Source organism: Meleagris gallopavo, chromosome 2 (genome assembly GCF_905368555.1).
Source record: "Meleagris gallopavo chromosome 2, MGAL_WU_HG_1.1, whole genome shotgun sequence".
Classification (NCBI taxonomy): domain Eukaryota; kingdom Metazoa; phylum Chordata; class Aves; order Galliformes; family Phasianidae; genus Meleagris; species Meleagris gallopavo.
Genome location: NC_139405.1, coordinates 103724487 through 103746578, shown reverse-complemented (window position 1 = coordinate 103746578; position 22092 = coordinate 103724487). Strand labels below are relative to the sequence as shown.

Here is a 22092-nt window from a genome sequence, read left to right as displayed (position 1 = left end):
TAAGCATTGGCGCCGTCTGCTCCGTGGGACACCAAGCAGCCTTTTTGCAGAAGTTTACAGCTGAAACAAGGGTTAATTCTGCAAAAGTTTGTGGCTGCAGTAAGGATTAATTCTGCACTTGGACATATCTCGGTGGGACAGACACTGCAGCGATGGCATTAGGTGATGGGATGGCATTGGGACGAGGGGACACTGGTGATGCAAGTAGCAGACATGGAGCACAGTGGGGCTATAAATACAGCGGGATGGGAGGTGAGTGCAGAGGGCGGGAGCTATTTCGATGCAAGAACAATGCTGGCACAGGAACAAGTGGGGAGAAGTTATCCAGGAACGGAGCAAGCTGGGAAGCCTGGAGGGCTCTGACCCTTTGAGGGGCAGCTCTGGGGTCCCCACATTGGGGCTGGAATGCAGCGGTGGCAGCAGTGGCACCTCCTGGTGCTGGAGGGGGCACAGAGAAGTGTGACTCCCATCCTTCCTGGGCACCATGTACTGTCCTCCCCCTGTGCCACCAGGTGCAGGAGGGACAGGACCCAAATGGAAAGGAGGACACGTGGCATGGGGACACCAGGAGTGTGCCACCAAGAGCTTGTGCTGCAGAGGTGGCAGCTCTGTCCTCTCAGCATGGGGACACATGGAAACATTGGGAACCCATGGTGCAAGGAACTTTTCTCTCTAGCCCCAGGGTTTGGAGGGGATGTGGGCGCAGAGATGGGGACCCCCAGCTGGGGAGGGGCGGGCAGCCCTCTGGCGCGGCTGTAACAGGACCATTTGTTTTTCCAGGTGTTCCAAGGTATGTATCCTGAGGGGTGACGTCAGCCAGGTGAGCAGGGCCCAGGGCAGGGCGGCTCTGCCCCTGCACCTGGGGACCCTGCGGGGACGAGGAGCTGCAGGGTGTTGGTGGCAGCACCATGCCACGCCGTGCTGAGCTGTGCCATGCCAAGTCACCTCGAGCCATGCCATGCCAAGCTGTGCCATGCCATGGCCGTGAGACCAGTACGCCCAGGGCCACCAAGTCACCACGAGCCATGCCGTGCCATGCCAAGTCACCTTAAGCCGTGCTGTGCCATGCCAAGTCATGCCAAGTTGTGGCCCTGAGGCCACCCCCAGCCAGTGACCTTGCAGTTAGTGCCATGCACGGCAGTGGTTCTCCCCTGTGCCGCTTTGCCACAATGGAGCAGGGAGGAGCCCAGCACCGTCCTGGTCATGGTGCACCCTGGTCCCCCTGGGGGCACACAGCTGTGGAGCGAAGTCCTTGGCGGGGGCCCTGCAGGGAGGGGAGTGCGGAAAAAGGCAGCGCTTGTTCCCAGAGCCGGCAGCGCAGAGGAAGAGGGTGGGTGGGAAGGAAGGCAGCAGCAGGCGAGCCAGGCCTTCCCCTGGGACAGGGATGGGCGCCAGGGTGGATTCACAGCTCCTTCCCCTGTTGGTGTGCAAGGGATGGATATGCAAGGGACAGATGTCGTGCAAGGGAGACCATCGTGCAAGACACTGCAGTGTGCAACAGAGAGCCGTTGTGCAAGGGAGGTTGTCGTGGAAGAGAGGTTGTCGTGTAAAGAAGGCCATCGTGCAAGGGAAGGCAATTGTGTAAGGGAGGACATCATGCAAGGCAGCCCAGCGTGCAGCAGAGAGCTTTCTTGCAAGGGAGGTTGTCAAGCAAGGGGCATCATTCTGCAAGGGACAGATGTCGTGCAAGGCAGCCCAGCGTGCAGTGGAGAGCTGTTGTGCAAGAGAAGTTGTCGTGCAAGGCAGGCCATCGTGCACGGCGACGCAGTGCATGTCCCACACCCACCCCAGCTTCCTGGCATTGTCCACCCGCCCCACACAGCCCACAGAGCCCCTGCCCGTGCCGTGCCGTGCCGTGCCGGGGGCGATTGGTGCACGCCGCTTTCCCGCAGCGGGGGCGGCCGAGGGGCAGCCTCCAGCTTTCCGCACTGTGGGCACGGGGAGAGGCCACCAGGGTGGTGGTAGCGCGCGTGTCCTTGGTGCACAGCGTGACACTGTCCCCAGGAGAGCGGGGGGCGCGGGGCTGCGCGCTGCCAGCGGGACGGCGTTGGGTGCAGACGAGGGTGGCGTTGGGTGCCGACGGGATGAAGCCGGGGCTCGGTGCCCCACGTCCCCGTGCCACGGTTGGGTTGGCACCGCCGGACCCCCATCCGTCACCCAACGTCCCTCCCCTCTCCAGCCCCGTTCCTCCCCCCGTGCGTCGCGTCCCCTCCTTCCCGGCCCCGTGCGCAGCTGCTGCCCGCCTGCCCCGGCCTTCCCCAGCCGCCAGCGGAGGAAGTGAGCGCGGTCGGGCGAGCAGGAAGCGCCGTGGGGACACTGCAGCAGCACCGGGAGGAGACGGCCCCATAAGGGCTCCGGGGTCTGCGCGCCCACCCGCGGGGGATGCGCCATGGTAAGCGGCAGCGGGACCCCCCCGGCACGCCCGGAGAGGGGGCTCCTGCGGATGAACGGGCGAGCGGATGGGAAAATGTGGCGAGCGGAGGAGGGCAGAGGGTCCTCCAGCACCCGGTGGCCCCGCCGGTGCCCGTGGGTCGAGGCTGGGACGGATCGCTCCCCCCTCCGCGGACCCCCACTCACGCCGAGCCCCGCTGGCAGCGCGGCGGTCGCTGGCTCCGTGCCACCGTACGGTGCATCCTGGGACGTGTAGTTTGCCGGGGACGGGGGAGGGAGCGCACGGGGGACGGCTGGGTATCTGCGTTTCGGGCCGTCCCGTGGCACTGGGGTTACGGCATTGACGGTGCGCTGAGCCGGGGGGGGCCGAGCCCTGCGCACCGCCGCGATGGCGCGGTGACGCAGCCGCACTTTCACTCTCCTTCGCCACGGAAACCGCCGAACCGGGCATGGCCCTTTCGCTCTGACTGTCACCGTGGCCACTTCGGACCCCTGCAGCCCCGCTCGCCGACTGCGCGTCGTGCTGTGCACCGCCCGATGTGCGCACACACCCCGCTCCAGGTGTTGGTGCTGTCACCTCGACACTGGCAAGCAGGTGTTGCACTCAGCATCAGCTGATACACACATAGACCCTGCTGGAGATGTTGGTGCTGTCACCCCGACACTGGCACGTGTTGCACGCTCTGGTCATGCCTGCTTAGCACGACACACGTGTGCACATTGGGTTGTTGCAGGGTTCTGCCTGTCCTGTGTGCACACACACGTATGAACACCCACACACAGACGTCACGGGCGGTTTCAGACCATCATGCACACACACACGCGGTTGTCACACGTCCTGTTGTCACATGCCCTGTCTCTTCCTGTCACATGCACACACACACACACACACCACTGTCACTGTCTCTGCCTGTCACACACACACGTGTGCCCCGATTCCACCTGTCTCTTGCACAAGCACACACACTGCTGTCCCCGACCCCACTGTGACAGTCCAGAGGGACATCCAGCTGGCCAGGATGGTGTCCCCTCTGCTCAGGTTGTCCTGGGACTGGGTCTGGGGGTGCCATCCTGGTCCTGAGGGCACCACTGCACTGTGTCCTTGTCCTGAGGGGACCATAGAATCACAGAATCATAGAATGGCCTGGGTTGAAAAGGACCACAATGATCTTTAGTTTCAACCCCCTGCTATGTGCAGGTCACCAACCAGCAGACCAGGCTGCCCAGAGCCACATCCAGCCTGGCCTTGAATGCCTCCAGGGATGGGGCATCCACAGCCTCCTTGGGCAACCTGTTCCAGTGCCTCACCACCCTCTGGGTGACCCTATCCATGTATTGTGGTCCTGAGGGTGCCATGTCTGTGTGTCTTTGTCCTGAGGGTTTCACATCCATGTGTTGTCATTCATTACGGTGTCCATGTATTGTGATCCTGAGGTTGCCATGTCCATGTGTTATCGTTCTACAGGTGTCATTTCCATGTGGCCAGAATGGTTCTCATGGTGTCAGGTCTTTGCTTTCTGGTCCAGGGGATATCATGGTGGGATTTCCTGCTCCTCACGGTGTTGTGGCTGTGTGTCAGTGTTCTGAGGTTGCCGTGACAGGGGGACCTGGTCCTCAGGGTGTCATGGCAGCGTATGGAGGTCCCCGTGATGTCACATCTTTTTGTTCTGGGGGTGTTGTGGTAGCATGGGTTAATGGCTGTAGGGCGTTGTGGAATAATGCCTGTAGAGTGTTGTGGGCTGATAGCTGTAAGGAGCTCAGCACCACACAGTGCGATGGGGGAAGAGGATAAGAAGAGTAAAAGCAAGAAATCCCATGAGTCAGCTAGAAATTGTTTAACAAATGGAGGAGATGTGGAAGAGAAGAGAAAGGAAACCAAAGAAGTGATGCAAAGATGCTCACCCACCACCTCCCACAGGTGCCCAACCTGTTCCTGAGCTGACTGAGCTGACAGAGATGGCTGATTCCTAAATCCCATGTCCTGGACTTCGTGGTGTCACCTCCATACATCCTGGTCTTGGTGGTGCCATGTCCATGTGTCCTGGACTTTGTGGTACACCTGATCTTCATGGTGTCCTTCTCCTGATGGTTCCATGGTGCCATGTCATTGTTCTGAAGGCTTCATATTGGTGTGTCCTTCACCTGATGGTTCTATGGCAGCATCTACTGGTCCTGGAGGTGCCATATTGGTGTGTCCTGGTCCTAAAGTTTCCATGACAGCATGTCTAGGTCCTGAGGGTGCCATGGTCCTACATCCTGGTTTTGACTATGTTGTGTCCATGTGTCCTCATGGCCCCCTGTCAGCCCCTGCCAGCCTCATGCAGGAGCTGGGACTTGGTGTTTTTTTTTGGCACGGTCAACTTTTTGCTCCCAGATTGTCACTGCAGTGCCTCATGTCTTCAGACACAGCATCCAGGGGACGGGGACTTCAGCCCCCAGACAGGTGGTGGCATCCCTGTGCCCATCACCTATCCTTTCCCTTCTCTTTTGCAGGTGGAAAGCAGTGACACACCCAAAGACACAGCAGCCGTCCCCAAGTGCCCCCCTCCCTGCCCAGAGGCCAGCCCTGCCGAGCCACTGCCCAACGGGGACCTGGAGACGGACGGAGCCCAGTGGAAGGGCACGGAGGAGGGCGGCACGAGCCCCAAAAGCGGGCGCCCCGAGGAGGACGAGACGGAGAGCCTGGCGGATGGAGAGACGGGCCGGGCGCTGGAGAATGGCCGCTGCACCCCCAAGGAGGGCCTGGACGCCCCGGCCAATGAGGGTGAGCTGGCCCCTTCCGACCCCCAGAAGAAACGCGGGAGGAGGAAACTCCTGGAGGCCACAGAGAAAAGTAAGATCTGAGCGTTCAAGGGCACCCACTGCGCCCCCGGGCACCCCTGGCCCTTGCCCATCCTGCTGGGGTACGGGCGGCAGCACCAGAGGAGGAAGAGGAGGAGGAAGAAGGGCTCTGTGCCTCGTGGGAGGGAAAGGGACAGGAGGGTTAGAGGGACGTCCTCCTGCATGCGCCCACGCGTGTGCTGTCCTTGTGCTGCTTTGCATGGCAGTCCCGCATGTGCCATGGAGGTGTTGTGCATGGTGCACCTGTGGGATGTTGTGCTGGGGTCCCTAAGCTGGTGCCCGCACCCTTGGCGCTGGTGGGAGGCAAGTGGATGGGGTGCACCTGGGCATGGGGACACCAAGGCCATGGGGTCTTCTTGGGGATCTCACAACAAGCCGGGATGTGGGACTGGGCACTCCGAGTGAGATTGGGATGGAGGGAAGCAAAAACGTTAGAGATGAGCAAGATGGAAATGGAATTGAGTGAGATGGGGATAGAGGTGGAGGTGAAGGTGGAGGTGGAGATGAGCAAGATGGGATGGAGGTGGAGGTGGAGGTGGAGGTGGAGGTGGAGGTGGAGGTGGAGGTGGAGGTGAAAGTGGAAGTGGAGGTGGAAGTGGAAGTGGAGGTGGAAGTGGAGGTAGAGATGGATATGAGGATGGAAGTAGAAATGGAACTGAGCAAGGTGAGGATAGGGATGAAGATGAATGGAAATGGAGAGGAAGTGGAGATAAAGATGGGGTTGAGGATGGAGGTGGAGATAAACGGAGATGAATGGAGATGAGCAAGATGGGATGGAGATGAGTGAGGTGGAGAAGGGGCTTAGTGAGATGGGGATGGGGATGGAGATGGAGTTGGGAATGGGGATGGGGATGGAGATCAGCAAAATGGAGATGGGGGTGAGCAAGATGGGGATGGAGATGAGCGAAATGGGTGCAGTGATGAGTGAGGAGGATGGAGGTGATTGAGATAGGGGTGGAGTGAGATGGAGATGGGGATGGAGATGGAAGTGGAGGTGCAGATGGGGGTGAGTGACGGAGGTAGAGATGAACGAGATGAGAATGGAGACGTGCAAGGTAGGGATGAATCAGATTGGGAAGGGGCTGAGCGAGATGGAGATGAGTGAGCCATCCACACGCAGGCCAGGGAAGCTACCTGCATCCCCCGCTGAGCCTGCAGGCTGCTCCGGAGGCACGGAGCCGCGCAGTCCCTCGCTGCACCTGGCTGCAGGGCCAGCCGTGACTCACCCTCTGCAGGGAGTGGGGTGGCTGCCAGCGGCTGCGCTCGGGTTTCACCTCCCTGCCGGGGGCTCATATTCCTCCGCCCTTTCCCCTCTGCATTAAAGAGCCCTTTCATACCCTGCGGCTCGAGCTCTGCAGCGAGAAGCCCACCGCACTGTCCCCTCCATGCCACCCCGTGCTGGCGCTTGCTCTGTCCCCATGCTGAGGACGCAGGCCTGTGGGGACTTCGCTTCAGTCGGTCCCCGGGCCTCAGTTTCCCCACAAGCAATCCCCGACCCCGTGCCTCAGTTTCCCCACCCGCAGCCCCACCGCCTGCAGGCAGGACGAGTGAGCTGGGCGCGCAGCTCCGAGGACCCACGGGGACGCGGTGCCGGTGCCCAGCCGGTGTCACTGCTCCCCCTCCCCGCAGCCGCGTCACCCGGTGGTTTTGCAGCCCCAGAAACAGTGGGGTTATTTTTAGCTGCTTTCCCGGCAGCGGCTCTGCGCGTACCTGCGGCTCTGTTTGAGGGGCCGAGAGCGCAGGAAACCGCCCCGGCCCTACTTCCCCTGCGCGCCCCGGGGCCCCCCCTACAGCCAGGGCTGCCCCCCAGCCCTGCCGGCGTCCCACCCCATGGCACGGCACTGATGGCTGCTTTGCTCTGTGTGCAGGCAAGGAGGAGAAGGAGGAAAACAACTTCGACAGCCTGAAAATGGAGGCAAGTGTGTGTGCACGTAACTGTGTGTGCTTCCGTGTGTGCTTCCGTGTGTGTGTTTGTGATGTGCATAACTGTGTGTGCACATGAGTGCACGCAGATGTGAGCGTGCGCGTGTGTGTGTGTACATCTGCATGTGTGTGTACATCTGCATGTGTGTGTACACTTAAATGTATGTGTACACCTGCATGTGTGTGTGCACCTAAATGTGTGTGTACATCTGCATGTGTGTGTACATCTGCATGTGTGTGTACATCTGCATGTGTGTGTACACTTAAATGTATGTGTACACCTGCATGTGTGTGTGCACCTAAATGTGTGTGTACATCTGCATGTGTGTGTACACCTGCATGTGTGTGTACATCTGCATGTGTGTGTGCACCTAAATGTGTGTGTACATCTGCATGTGTGTGTACATCTGCATGTGTGTGTACACTTAAATGTGTGTGTACATCTGCATGTGTGTGTACATCTGCATGTGCGTGCACACAGCTGTGAGCATGCGCATCTGTGGGCACATACAAACGTGAGCACAAGTGTGTGCAGCCCTTTGTGCATCTGTGAGTGCGCACGTGTGAGTGCATGCCATATGGACATGTTTGCACATGTGTGTGAGTGTGCTCATAGGGAGGGAGGGGGAGGGGTTGGGGTGCTCATGGTGCTGCAGCCCCAATCTCCCTCCTGACCCCACTCTCTCCCCACAGGGCTCCCGTGGGCGGCTGCGGGGTGGGCTGGGCTGGGAGTCGAGCCTGCGGCAGCGCCCCATGCAGCGGCACACCTTCCAGGCAGGGGACCCCTACTACATCAGCAAGAGGAAGCGCGACGAGTGGCTGGCACGCTGGAAGAGAGAGGTGAGGACTTGGTGACAACCAACCTTAGGGACACGAGGATGGTGCCGTGGTACGGCTGCGGGGGCCGTGCTGTGGCTCTCCAGGGACAAGAGCGAGGCCTGGGGACAGTGGAGATGGAGCATGGCCTTGATGTCCCCATGTGGCACAGTGGCACAGGGCACAGCTGGCATGCCGTGTCTCTGCATCCCCATGGGGCACAGCTGGAACAGCCTCGGTGTCCCCACAGGCACAGCAAGGTCAGGCCATCGCTGATTCCCCTGTGGGTATTCTGGCGGGGTTTCAACCCCTTTGCACTGTGAGGACACTGGTGGCATTGCCACCCCGTGCTCTCTGTCCTGAGTGGGACTTGGCACAGTCCCCATGCAGTTCTTACACCAAGCACCACATTCCCAGCTCACTGTTCCCTCGCCAAATAAACGCAGATTCAGGTCAGCCAGCAGCACTCAGCGGCCAAAAATAATTGGGGAAAAATACTTAAAAAAAAAAGCAAAATACATCTTTTCAGCAGTTCCTCTTTCTCAAACAATGCCGATTTTGGCCACGCGTAATTCCTTTATTTTTCTAACGAGATGAAGTGTTTTCTTTTCATTACGGGGAGAAAGGCTGAGCCACACTCAGTGTGTTTCCCATGGGTCTCACAGCCTGGCTGCCAGTTGTCACCCGGTGCTGGTGGCAGCAAGGACAGGAGATCCCCTTGGCAAAGGGGTCAGTGTCCCCTCCCAGCTGCACTCCCATGAGGTTTGCTTGTTTTGGGGTGTGGAGAGAGCTCAGGGGTGGGGACCAGCTCTCCCTGACATAGATATGCTGTGGTAACACCGTGCTGGCTGTGAGATGGGATGGGAGTAAGATGGGATGAGACAGAACAAGGATGGGAGTAGGGCTGCAGATGGGGATGGCAATGTCAGTGGGGGTGGCCATGAGGATGGCCATGGAGATGTCAGTGGTAGTGGGACAGAGATAGCATGAAGGTGGAGACACAGTGGGATGGGGATAGGATAGGACAAAGGTGCAGGTGAGACATGGCTATAGGATGGGGATGGAGTGAGTTGGATTGGGTTTGGATGGGATGGGGATGAGATGGAGATGGGGCAGGGATGGGATGGGGTGGGATGAGGATGGGCATGGCGATGGCAATGGGGATAGAGATGACGATGGCAGTGGCTATGGTAAAAGGATGGGGTTGGGGTAAGTCGTGTTGTATTGGGTTTGATTGGGATGGGATGGCAGTGGAGGTAGAGATTACGTTGGCAATAGCAATAGCAATGGTGATGAGGATGGGATGGGATGGGGACAGGATGTCTGTGACCTGAGGGCAGAAAGGCCTGATCACCAATCTGCCAATCGCAGGGATGTGCCAATCTCTGCTTATCTCTGCGTTAATAGTCAGCGGATGGGACATTTCCTCCCTCTCCTGCCCTGCTCCTTCCCAAGACAAAGGGAGAACAGCCCCAAGCAGAATTAGCTGTGTGCTCACCCCCACCAGGAGTTTTTCTTGGGTGCTTTTTGTGTCACTCCTGGATCCTGGGGTCCCCCCACAAGCAGGGGCGGTACAGATCCTCTCACTATGCTGCATGCCATGGTTGCCCACGTTCTGTTGGGTTTCCTGGGCGTTGTGCAGGACCCAAGGGATTTTTCCCAAGAGAAAGTCCCTGTGCCTTGTGGGTCCCTGTGCTGGTGGTGTCCATGAGCATCTGTGCCACAGGGGTCCTCATGCCATGGGGTGTGCATGCCATGGAATTTCCATGCCATGGGGATCTCAATGTCATGGGAGTCCTTGTGCCATAGGGATCCTTGTGCCATAGGAATCCTTGTCCCCATGCTATGGGGGGTCCCTATGCCATGAGATTCCCCATGACGTGGAGTCCCCATGCCATAGAATTTCTGTGCTGTGGGGATCCCAATGCCATGGGGGTTCCTGTGTCATAGTGGTCCCTGCCCAGTGGGGGTCCTTGTGCCATGATGTCCCTATGCCATGGAATTCCCATGCCATGGGGTTCCTTGTGCCATGGAATTCCCATGCCGTGGGGTTCCTTGTGCCATGGAATTCCTATGCCATGGAGGTCCTTGTGCCATGATGTCTTGTGACATAGAATTTCTGTGTTGTGGGGCTCCCAGTGCCATAGGCATCCCTGTGCCATAGTAGTCTCTGTGCAGTGGAATTCTCATGCCATGAGGATTCCAGTGTCATGGGGTCCCTGTGTCATTGGGGTCTCTTTACCATGGAATTCTAGTGCTGAGGGGATCTCAGAGTTTCAGACACCTGGGCATGGTGGGGGTAGCAAACGACGGGCCACGGGGATGAGGACAGGACCGGGGGCCCTGCTGCCACCCCCACCCCGTCCCCTTCTGCCCTCATTGCATTGCCCGGGGCCCACGGCCATTCCCTTTGTCCCCTCCATCTGCAACACAAAGGGGCCCTGAGTGACTCAGCCCTGCGCTGGGGACACTGGGGGGTGGGCACTGGGCTGGGTGCTGGCACCCCGAGCGCATCGCGTCAGTCCCATCCCAGAGCCGTGCCGTCTCCGTCTCCGCGCTCATCCCTCATCCGACGAAGGCTCGGCTCCTTGCAGCATGGCACGGTGCCGCATGGCAAAGCCTATCCCCGGCGGTGCCACCACCAAGCGCACGCTACGACCGCGCCGCGACTCCGCTGCCACGCAGAGACGGCGCGGCCGCAGCATGGCCATGGGGCTCAGGAGTGGGATCGTGTGGGAGCAGGCACGGACGGGGAACGGGCACGCGTGGGGGCGGACGCGTGGAGATGGGTGTGCGGGGTTGGGGACGCTGCGGGAGTGGGCACGGATGGGAACGGGAACGTGGGGATGGCACACGTGGTAGTGGGAACGTGGCGGTGGCACGCGTGGGAGTGGGGATGGGTGGGAATGGGTACACGTGGCGCAGCTCTGTGGCTGCACGGCATGGCGGGTGCTGCCAGTGCGGGGTTCTCTGCCCCACTGGGACGCTGGTGTGGGTTCGGAGCTCGGGGTGCCGGGGCTGTGTCAGCTCTGGGGGTTCCAACGCCTTGGGACAGAGGCGGTGGCACGGCGTGGGGCTGCGAGCCCACGGGATGCGTGGCTGTTTGGAACGCAGTTTGGGGTGTCCGGATTTGCTTTGGAGTGTTGCTCAGTTGGATGCCTTTGGGGACACCCGGCTCCTTGGAGACACTCGGGGGACATCTGGCTTTTGGGAGATCGGCTTCGGGGTGTCTGGGAGATGTACTCTGGGGCGATGCTCAGCTGGATGCAGTGGGGACACGCGGCTCTCTGGGGACGCGCAGGGGACATCTGTGTGTCTGGTGAGACTGAGGCGCCCGGAGTTACTCTGGGGTGCCGCTGAGGTGGGTGCATCTGGGGACACGCGGCTCTCCGGGGACACGCGTGGGACAGCCGACCCCGCCGTGCCACCTCACGCCCGGCTTGCAGAGCCGTCCGCCTTTGTCCACGAAAGGAGCGCAGCGCCGGGACAAAGGGCAGCGCTCCGGGCCGGGCCGGGCCGGGCCGAGCCGTGCGGGGGGGGCGGGCCGAGCCGGGTGCCCCGCAGCCAACCAGCCGGGCCGATTGGGACCATGTGACCCGGAGTTCCCAGACAAAGAACCGCCGGCCGTGCCCCCGGCTCGGCTCGGCACGGCTCGGCTCGGTTCGGTCCGGCCGCAGCGCTCAGCCCGCATGGGTAAGTGGCCGCGTGGAGTGGGCGCGGGGGTGGCACGGCTCAGCCCGGCGCGGCTCGGAGCGGCTCGGACCGGTTCGATTGAGTTTGGCACGGTTTGGGCTGAACTCCGCGTGGTGTAGTTTGGCACAGGTTGGACTGGTCGGGGCCGGCTCGGCGGAGTTTGGCGTGGGTTGGCCAGGTCGGCGTTTTTCGGCGTGTTTTAATCCAGTCTGGTCCATCTCAAGCTGAGTTTGGCACGATTTGGTCCATTCTGGTCCAACTTGGCTGAGTTTGACATGGCTTGGCTTGGGTCTGGTCCAATTTGGCTGAGTTTGGCACAGTGTGGTCCAGCTTAGTGGATTTTGTCACAGTTTGGCACTGTCCAGTCCAACTTGGCTGAGTTTCGCACCGTTTGGTCCAGTTCTGTTGAGTTTGGCACAACGCAGTCCAACTTCTCTGAGTCCAACAAACCTCTAGCATGGTTTGGCCCAGGTCTGGTCCAGCTCAGCTGAGTTTGGCACAGCTTGGACAGGTATTGGGGTATAAACAGTGCAGGGAGAAACTGAGGCATGGGAACAAGGGGGAGCAGCTTGTGGCGCATGGCACAGCCCCCAAGGGTTGGGGTGCTGGGGGGCAACCGTGCCCAGGGGGTGGGGATGGGATGGAGATGAGGATGGGGACACAGAGATAGAGGTGGGTATGGGGTGGAATGAGGGTGTGATGTTGATGAGGATGGGATGAGGTGAGGATATGGTAAGGTGAGGATCAAATGCAGTGGGATAGCATAGGGATGCTATGGGATGGAATGCAATGGGGCTGAGTGGGGCTGCAGCGGGATGGGATATGATGGAATGGCATGAGGTTGAAGTGGGATATGGATGCAGTGGGATGGGATGAGGCTTCCTGAACTGTCCTGACACCTCTCTTCCACCAGGCGGAGAAGAAGGCAAAAGTGATCGCCGTGATGAACGTGGTGGAGGAGACGCCGCGGGCCGAGCCGCAGAAGGAGGAGGAGGCCAGCCCCCCTGCCTCACAGCAGCCCACCGACCCTGCTTCGCCCAATGTGGCCACCACGCCTGAGCCTGTGGTGGCCGACGCCGTCGACAAGAACACATCCAAGTCAGCCGACGACGAGCCTGAGTACGAGGTGAGCACATCCCATGCCAACAGCACCGTGCGGGACCAGGGCCGACTCGTGGCAGCCCTAACGCTGTCCCTTCCTTGTGTCCCTCCCTATCCTCAGGATGGTCGGGGCTTCGGTATCGGTGAGCTGGTGTGGGGCAAGCTGCGTGGCTTCTCCTGGTGGCCGGGGCGCATCGTGTCCTGGTGGATGACGGGACGCAGCCGGGCGGCTGAGGGCACCCGCTGGGTGATGTGGTTTGGGGACGGCAAGTTCTCAGTGGTGAGTGGCACCCCTGCTCCGTGCACACCCACCTTCGTGTCTCCCTGTTTGGGTGATGGCCACCACGTCGCCTCCCGCAGGTCTGCGTGGAGAAGCTCCTGCCCCTCAGCTCCTTCTCCAGCGCCTTCCACCAGGCCACCTACAACAAACAGCCCATGTACCGCAAAGCCATCTACGAGGTGCTGCAGGTGAGCACTGGTGGCACTGGGAGGGGACATCAGAGACATGGCACTGCTGAGGGCATGGCACTCGGTGCTGGAGTAGTTGGGGGCCAGCATCTGTGGAGTGGCAGTAGGAGGGGACACGAGGACATGGCACTGCTGAGGATATGGCACTCAGTCAGTGCACGCGTCTCTGGGGGTTGGCATCTACGGGGTGGCACCAGGGAGGGACACAGAAGGTGACGCAGTGCCGGGCGCTCCCATGCAGGTGGCAAGCAGCAGAGCAGGGAAGATCTTCCCGGCGTGCCCTGAGAATGATGAGACTGACACCTCCAAGGTAGTGGAGATCCAGAACAAGCAGATGATCGAGTGGGCACTGGGCGGCTTCCAGCCCTCCGGCCCCAAGGGTCTGGAGCCCCCCGAAGGTGAGCGGTGGGACAGGCATGGGGACAGGGGGTCTGTCTTCATCCATGCTCGCTGCTCACAGCCCCCCATTGCCTCACAGAGGAGCGCAACCCCTACAAAGAAGTTTACACAGAGATGTGGGTCGAGCCAGAAGCCGCTGCCTACGCGCCGCCCCCACCCGCCAAAAAGCCCCGGAAAAGCACAACAGAGAAACCCAAGGTCAAGGAGATCATCGATGAGCGCACACGAGGTACCCACAGCCCCCCCCGGGTCTGCAGTGGGCTGCCTTGTGGGGCTGCCCCATGTCTGTGGGGCACCATGATGGGGTGCTCACAATGGGGTGCCCACAGAGTGTCCATAATGGAGAACCCCTGCTGAAGTGCCCATAGTGGGGTGCTTATAGTGGGGTGTCCATGATGGAGTTCCCATAATGGGGTCCTTTCATCCTGGGGTCCCCTCAAGCAGGGCTAGGGGCACAGAGGGGTTCCTCTCTAACCCCCAACATTAAGCTGAGCATCTCTTCCCTCACAGAGCGGCTGGTCTACGAGGTGCGGCAGAAATGCAGAAACATCGAAGGTGAGCACTGCACACAGCCTCCAACATCTCCTGACAGCAGTGGGGCTGGGGGGGCCTTGAATGGGGCCTCCAGCCCATGGTCAGGGGGGTCTTTGGGGCACCACTCCCTCCCAGGGCTGCCATCTCCAGATCCTTGGGGTTCTCCAGCATGGGCATGGCTGAGCCTCGGTGAGAAGTGAGGTGGTCCAGTTGGGCACTGGGGGTGCTGGTGTGGGGGGCTCTGGTTTACTGCCCCCCCTCCCTGTGTGCCACCCCAGATATCTGCATCTCCTGCGGGAGCCTCAACGTCACCCTGGAGCACCCTTTGTTTATCGGGGGAATGTGCCAAAACTGCAAGGTATGTGCAGAGAGGTGGGGGTCTCACAGCCCCACATGGGGCTATGGGGTGGGGAGTCCACACTGACTCTGTGCCCCCCCCCCATCCCCAGAACTGCTTTCTGGAGTGTGCGTACCAATACGATGACGACGGATACCAGTCCTACTGCACCATCTGCTGTGGTGGGCGTGAGGTGCTCATGTGTGGCAACAACAACTGCTGCAGGTGGGGGGAGCAGCTGGGGAGTGCTTCGATGGGGCTGGAGGGACCCCACAAAGTGTGGGGGCTTGCAGTGGGAAGGGGTCGTCCAATAGGGATGAAATGGAGGAGATGATGGCACACGTGGACTCTCATGAATGCAGTGCGCGTGGATGGCACTGGGACCCCTACCCTAACACGTGCCTCCCACCCCAGGTGTTTCTGCGTGGAGTGCGTGGACCTGTTGGTGGGGCCAGGGGCTGCACAGGCGGCCATCAAGGAGGACCCCTGGAACTGTTACATGTGCGGCCATAAGGGTGTCTATGGGCTCCTGCGGCGGCGTGAAGATTGGCCATCGCGCCTCCAGATGTTCTTCGCCAACAACCATGACCAGGAGTTTGTGAGTGCTCCCCATCACCCTATAGACCTCCCCCCCCCCCATCTCGTGGCCCTGCTGCCCCAGCCTCATATCCCCATGCCCCATTGCTTATAGGATCCACCAAAGGTGTACCCGCCCGTCCCCGCAGAAAAGAGGAAACCCATCCGCGTGCTGTCGCTGTTTGATGGCATTGCCACCGGTAGGTCTATGAGCTGGGGGCAGCTGGATGGTGGCATCCACCCCTTGGGAGATGAGGTGGGGCGGGGAGGGATGGAGCATAATGGGCTGAGTTAGGATGGGACATAATGTCATGGGTTGGAATGGGACTGAATAGAGCAGAATGGGATGGGGAAGTGATGTGGGATAGGATGTGATGGGATGAGACAGGATGAGATGTAAGGGAGCAAAGTAGGATGGGTCTGGATGGGATCGGGTGGGACGTAATGGGATGTGATTGAACATAACAGGACGGGATAAAGTAGGATCAGACAGGACAGGATGAGACTGGATGTAACGTAACAGGATGGGACATTATGGCGTGGGCTGGGACATAATGGGATGAAATGGGACGGAGTAGAATGGAACATGATGAGTTGGGGTGAGTCTGGATAGAATATAATGGAATGGGACATGATGGAATGGGATGGAACTGGATTGGGGCATAACATGACAGGATAGGATGGGACAGAATGGGACATATTGGCGTGGAATGAGATAGAATAAGGAATTTACATGGGATAGGACAGAATGGAATGGGATGGGGAGGTGGGACACATGGGACAGGGAGGTGGGATGAGACCCCTGTCCCGCTGTTCACCAACCTGGCCTCGCTGCCCACAGGCCTGCTGGTGCTGAAGGACCTGGGCATCCAGGTGGACCGCTACATTGCCTCCGAAGTGTGCGAGGACTCCATCACCGTGGGCATGGTGAGGCACCAAGGCAAGATCATGTACGTCGGCGACGTCCGAAATGTCACCCAGAAACATGTACGTCCCCTCCAACACAGTACAGACCCCAGGTCCACGCCCCCATCCCACTGTCCCATGGCATCCCCACACTGTGGGGCACCCCGCAGCTCACCGCATGCTTCCTCCCCCAGATACAGGAGTGGGGCCCCTTCGACTTGGTAATTGGGGGCAGCCCTTGCAATGACCTCTCTATAGTGAACCCAGCCAGGAAGGGGCTGTACGGTAAGGCCATGTTCTCTCTGCATCCCCTCAGCATGTCCCCTCACTGCATCACCATCTCTACATCCCCTTGCCATGTCTCCTCACCTCATTATGTCCCCTCACTGTGTCCCTTGCTGCATCCCCTTATTCCTCTCATCATGTCCCTTCACTGTGTCCCTTTTGCATTTCTTTGCCATTTCCCTGCTAGTATGTCTCTATCAGTGTCCCCCTTGCAGTGTGCCCTCGCCACATCCCCCTGTCACTCCCCTCGACCCCTCTGCTGACACCACTCTCTCCTGCCCAGAGGGCACTGGGCGCCTCTTCTTTGAGTTCTACCGCCTCCTGCATGAAGCACGGCCCAAGGAGGGTGACGACCGACCCTTCTTCTGGCTCTTTGAGAACGTGGTGGCCATGGGGGTCAGCGACAAAAGGGACATCTCGCGCTTCCTCGAGGTCGGTGCCTCCCCATGTCCCCATCCTATGGGGCACCGTGGGCCCTGCAGAGCCCCCGGTGACCCCCGGCCTCTCTGTGCTCTGCCAGTCCAACCCCGTCATGATTGATGCCAAAGAGGTGTCTGCGGCACACCGGGCACGGTACTTCTGGGGTAACCTTCCCGGTATGAACAGGTTGGTGAGAGCCCCCAAACCCTGTGTGCGTGTGCGTGCGTGTGCGTGCGTGTGCGTGCGTGTGCGTGCGTGTGCGTGCGTGTGCGTGTGTGTGTGTGTTTGGGGCTGCCCACAGGGCTTGAATCCAGTGCTGGGTGGCTCTGCGGCCCCTTGGATTCCCCAAAATCCCCGTGGGCAATGGGCACTGATGCTCCTGACGTGGCTACAGCCATCCCCTACAAAGTCGTCCTCAGGTTACACCACATGGGGACCCGACAAAGTCTTCCTGGAAAGCCACCACATGGGGATATGGGATGTGGGCACATGGGAACCCAGCAAACTGTTCTGGGAAGCCACCATGTGGGAATGTGAAGACATAGTACTGCCACCCCATTCCAACCTCTGTCCTTCCCAGGCCGCTGGCGTCCACGGTCAATGACAAGCTGGAACTCCAGGAGTGCCTGGAGCACGGCAGGATAGCCAAGGTCAGCCCATGGGGGTCATGGGGGCTTTGCCACACCTCCTGGGGGTTTTGGTGCCTGGCTGTGCCCTTGGGGATGGCACTGCCCTTGAATGCCGCACCCGATGACAATGAGCCTGTGCCTCTTGCAGTTCAGCAAAGTGAGAACCATCACCACTCGCTCCAACTCCATCAAGCAGGGCAAAGACCAGCACTTCCCAGTCTTCATGAACGAGAAGGAAGACATCCTGTGGTGCACGGAGATGGAGAGGTACTGTGGGTGGGGGGTGGGGGGAGGCACCTCTGTGTGCCGAGCCTCTATGGCAGAGCTCTGCACTGCTGAGCCTCTGGGGCACTGTTCTGCACACTGAGCCTCCGTGGTGCAGTTCCACATGCAAAACATCCACGCCATGTACCAAATCTTCATGGCGCAGCTCCATGTGCCAAGCTGAGCCTGTATGGCACAATGTTGTGTGGTGTGCCATGCTGTGCCTCCATGGTGCAGTTCTGCACGCTGTGGCTCTGCAACACAGCTCCATGTCCTGAGTGCCTCCACAACACAAGCCGAACCTCTGTGGCACAGTTCTGCACGGTGATGCTTCACTTGCCGTATCTCTGCAGCGCAGCTCTGCACGACAGGGCTCCATGGCACAGCTCCATGCGCCGTACCTCCATGGCACGTGGGACCTCCACCTCGGCCCCGCTGTCACCCAGCTGACCCTGTGTCCCCCTGTCCCACAGGGTGTTCGGCTTCCCGGTGCACTACACGGACGTGTCCAACATGAGCCGCCTGGCCCGGCAGAGACTGCTTGGCAGATCCTGGAGCGTGCCGGTGATCCGCCACCTCTTTGCACCCCTCAAGGAGTACTTCGCCTGCGTTTAGGAGAGCCGGACGGGGACTGTGCCACGGAGCGCGTCAGAACTGAACCATCCATGCCAAGAGAAAACGCGGAGCGAGAGAAGAGCCAGCACCCAGCAGAGACGGGAGCACGGCGCGGCGGCCGCCGGCACGCGCCTCCCCGAGCGCAGGGCTCGGGGCCTCCCCATCCCCAACGATCAGCTTTCAGCCTATTTAAAACCAGGAGAAAAAAAAATATATTAAAAAAAAAATAAATAAATCGCACCAGGACAAAAAAGAAAACAAAAGGAAAAATTTTTAAAAAAAAAACAACCCACGAAACAGAAGGAAAAAAAAATCAAAAGGAAAAAATAAAATATGGATAAAACGCAACATGAGAAATCAAAACATGGAAATAAACAAAAGGAAAAGCAAAATATGCAAGTAAAAACACAAAAGGAAAAAACAAAACATGGAAGAACACCAGATCATGGTAAAACAAAATGTGGAAAGAAAACAAAATACAGAAAAAAAAAACCAAAATGCGGAAAAACAGAAGATGGAAAAACAAAAGATGGAAATAAAATGTGGGAAAAAACAAAGGGAAAAAAAAAACAAAATATGGAATAACAAAACACAAGGAAAAAAGAAAATGTGGGAAATGCAAAATACAGAGAAACAAAACGTGGGGAAAAAAAAACAATGTGGAAAAATCAAAACACCGAAAAACAAAACATAGAAAAAAAAAAACAAAGCAAAAGAAAGGAAAAAAAACAAAGCAAGGAAAAAAGCAAAAAGCAAACCGAAAAAGACAAAAAACAAAAGGAAAAAAAAAAAAAAAACGAAAGGAAAAAAACACAAAGCAAAAGAGAAAAAAAAAAAAAAGAAACGAAAACACGACCAACCAAAATGGTTTTTAATTTTTTTTTCGGGGTAATCTTTTCCGTTTTCCGCTCTTTTCTGGCTGGGTTTTTCCGTTCGTTGGGTCCCTGCTGCTCGGAGCCGCGGCGCCCGCGCCTCCCTCCCTCCTTGCCAGCAGCACCGCGCGCGGTGACACGGAGCAGAAGCACCGGCGGGGACGCGGCGGACACGCGCACGCCACACTCACACCTTTTCTACAATATTTTGGGTGCCTACCACACAGGAAACCTTGAAGAAAGCAAATCCTAGAAGCCGCTGTTACCTCTTGTTTACAGTTTATATATATATGATAGATATGAGATATAGATATATATATATATAAAAGGTACTGTTACTACTGTACAACCCGACTTCATAATGGTGCTTTTAAACAGCGGGGGGAGTCGAGACATCAGCTTCCACGTTGCCTTACGCGCCGCGCCTTTCCGGAGCCGCGTGGAGGGGGCCGGCGGGGCCGGGGGGGAGCCCCCACCCCGACTCATGCAATAACCTTTTTCTGTCCCAAAAGGAAGCGGCGCCGTCCCGCCCGACGTACTGGTGCTGTTCTGCGTACGTGGCCCCGAGCGGGCAGAGGTTTTGGCGCGGAGGCGGTGCCGGAGCGGTGCTCGGACCCTGGTGCTAACGCTGGGTTGGGACAGGGCTGGAGCCCACACCGTGCCGGTGTATTTTTGGAGCGATGGGTTCCAGCGGTCCCTTTGGTGGGCACCACGGTGCATCCACGGTGCACCTGTGGCAGCGGCAGCTGCAGGAGGGCGCAGGGCGGCCGGTGCTGTGCTGAGCGTGGGGATGCTGCGGTGGCGTGATGGTGGTGGTGACCGTCGTGGTCGTGGGTCGTGGTCATGGTGATGGTCACAGTGACAGAGACGATGGCGGTCATGGTCTTGGTGGCAGCCGTGGTCATGGTGACGGTGATGGTCTTGATCATGGTTATGGTCACAGTGACAGTCATGATGACAGAGACAGTGATGGTCATGGTCTTGGTGGTGATCATGGTCATGGTGACAGGGATAGTCATGGCCACGATCATGGTTATGGTCGCAGTGACAGTCATAGTGACAAAGATGGTGACGTTCATGGTGACGGTCATGGTCTTGTTGGCGGTCATGGTTATGGTGATGGTCATGGTGACAATAACGGTCACAGTGATGGTCATACTGATGGCGGTGGTCCTGATGACAGTGATGGTCATGGTCACAGTTGTGGTCATGGTTGTGGTCATAGTGACAGTCATCATGTCAGTGACAGTCAAGGCGATGGTCGTGGTGGTTATGGTGATAATGATGATCATGGTGATGGTCATGGACTTGGTGATGGGTCATGCTCATTGTAACAGTGATGATGACGGTGATAGTCATAGTCATGATCATGCTGATGGTTACGGTCATCGTGACAGTTGTGATGATGGTCATGGTGATGGTGACTGTGACAGTCATGATGATAGTGACGATGATGGTCGTGGTGACAGTCACGGTGGCAGTGACAGTGGCGAGGACGACACCCTGGTGGCAGAGTTCCAGAGCTGGGTGCATTCAGCAGTGCTGCGGTGCGGATGGTGCTCAGCGCTCGGGGTTCAGCTGCGGTGCACGGGGGGAGCGCAGGGACTGGTGCTAAGGCACGGGGGGGCCCCGTTGCCGTCTCTTCCTGTAACTGTGAAAGGGGGGGGTCCCGTGCGCAGGGCGGGGGCCAGGACACCCCCAGCTCCCCCGTGCCACCACCGCCGCCGGCAGCTCGGTGCAGGGTGCTGGCTAATGCGCAGCGAGCCAGCCGGCGGTGTTGCGGGGTGCTTGGAGAGGTGCTCGGGGCAGGGGGTCCCCATGGTGCTAGGAGGGGGCCGAGCCGTGGGGCTGGGGCAGTGCTGTGGGTCCTGAGTGGTGCTGGGTGCAGGGCCTGCATGGTGCGTGCTGCAGCATGGCTGCAAAACCCTCATGGCCCTGCAGTGCTGACTGCAAGTCCTGCAGCTCTGGGTGCAAGTCCTGCGCCATTCTGCAATGCTGAGTGCAAGTCCTGAAGCACCAAATGCAAACCCTGCATGGCCCTGCATCACAGGGTGCAAACCCTGCATGGCCCTGTTAGCACTGTTTGTCCATCCCGCATTGTAATGCAGCACCAGATGCAAGCTGTACATGGCCCTGCAGCATAGGGTGCCAATTTTGCAGCGCTGATTGCAGGTCCTGCGCAGCCCTGCAGCACCAGATGCAAACCTGGCATAACCCAGCAGCATAGGGTGCAAACTTTGTGTGGTGCTGCAGCGCTGTTTGCTGGTTGTGCATGGTCCTGCAACACTAGGTGCAGAGCAATGCATAGCCCTGCTGTGTAGGCTCCAAATTTTGCACGGCTCTGCAGCACAGGTTGCAGGCCCTGCATGTCCCAGCAGCAGAGGGTGCACGCTTTGCACAGCCCTGCAGCACTGCTTGCAGGTCGTGCATGGTGCTGCAACACCCGATGCAAGCTGTGCAGAGCCCTGCAGCATAGGGTGCCAACTTTGCAGGTCCTGCACAGCCCTGCAGCATACCAGAGCAAGCGATGCACGGCCCTGCAGCATACGCTGCAATGCAGCACAGGGAAGCAGCAGCTCCTCCATTGCAGCACAACTGGAAGGCGCCCGCGGCAGCGGCCCCCACTATGGGGGATACGTGGGGAAAGAGTTCCGTTTTTAACGTCCCCGACCCACAGCTTTTTTTAAGACAAACAGACACCTTTTGTTGCACAGCCCTAGATTTAAAAAAAAAAAAAAGAAAAAAAAAGAAAGAAAAAATAAAGAAAAATTAAAAAAAAAAAAAAAAAGAAAGAAACCTAAATTCCTTAAGATCCGCCGAGGGATAGGTGACAAACACGGTGCTAAAACGTTTTATTAAGAATATATATTGTTAACTTAAGTCTGCTGTCCAGACAATGACTGTTTGTTTCGTTTTCTCGTAGTGGAGTTTCAAAGAGCACTATAATTTTACTCTGATATATTATTATTAAAAAAGTAAAAGGCAAAAAAAAAATCATTAAAAAAAAAAGATGGAAAAAAAC

At 58.4% G+C, this 22092-nt stretch overlaps 2 protein-coding genes across 6 annotated transcripts in view; one reads left to right on the top strand and one right to left on the bottom strand.

Moving 5' to 3' along the window:
* Positions 1-19042, top strand: part of DNMT3A (DNA methyltransferase 3 alpha) — a 28176-nt gene extending 9134 nt beyond the window's left edge. For 3 of the 5 annotated variants that reach the window (XM_085218192.1, XM_085218189.1, XM_085218191.1), the window contains 20 exons: positions 4885-5224; positions 7101-7147; positions 7849-7995; positions 12578-12790; positions 12887-13045; positions 13126-13233; positions 13475-13631; positions 13712-13861; positions 14143-14187; positions 14445-14524; positions 14616-14728; positions 14918-15101; positions 15195-15279; positions 15921-16066; positions 16180-16270; positions 16554-16702; positions 16791-16876; positions 17271-17340; positions 17468-17586; positions 18057-19042. In XM_085218192.1, the coding sequence (XP_085074318.1) occupies positions 4885-5224; positions 7101-7147; positions 7849-7995; positions 12578-12790; positions 12887-13045; positions 13126-13233; positions 13475-13631; positions 13712-13861; positions 14143-14187; positions 14445-14524; positions 14616-14728; positions 14918-15101; positions 15195-15279; positions 15921-16066; positions 16180-16270; positions 16554-16702; positions 16791-16876; positions 17271-17340; positions 17468-17586; positions 18057-18198 (2631 nt within the window). In that variant the 3' untranslated portion in view covers positions 18199-19042. Of the gene's footprint in view, positions 1-2230; positions 2393-4884; positions 5225-7100; positions 7148-7848; positions 7996-12577; positions 12791-12886; positions 13046-13125; positions 13234-13474; positions 13632-13711; positions 13862-14142; positions 14188-14444; positions 14525-14615; positions 14729-14917; positions 15102-15194; positions 15280-15920; positions 16067-16179; positions 16271-16553; positions 16703-16790; positions 16877-17270; positions 17341-17467; positions 17587-18056 lie in introns of those variants that run through there. The other 2 variants (XM_085218193.1, XM_085218190.1) reach the window with 2 other exon arrangements.
* Positions 19043-19066: 24 nt separating this feature from the next.
* Positions 19067-20374, bottom strand: LOC146545112 (uncharacterized). Its single transcript, XM_085218194.1, has one exon. It carries the CDS (start codon positions 20372-20374, stop codon positions 19553-19555), a length of 822 nt encoding a protein of 273 aa, XP_085074320.1. The 3' UTR covers positions 19067-19552.
* Between the last annotated feature and the right edge of the window lie 1718 nt (positions 20375-22092).

What these genes read in the sequence shown, in the direction of transcription:
- LOC146545112 (XM_085218194.1), bottom strand. Translation starts at nt 20,374, where the DNA reads ATGACCATCACCATGATCATCATTATCACCATAACCACCACGACCATC.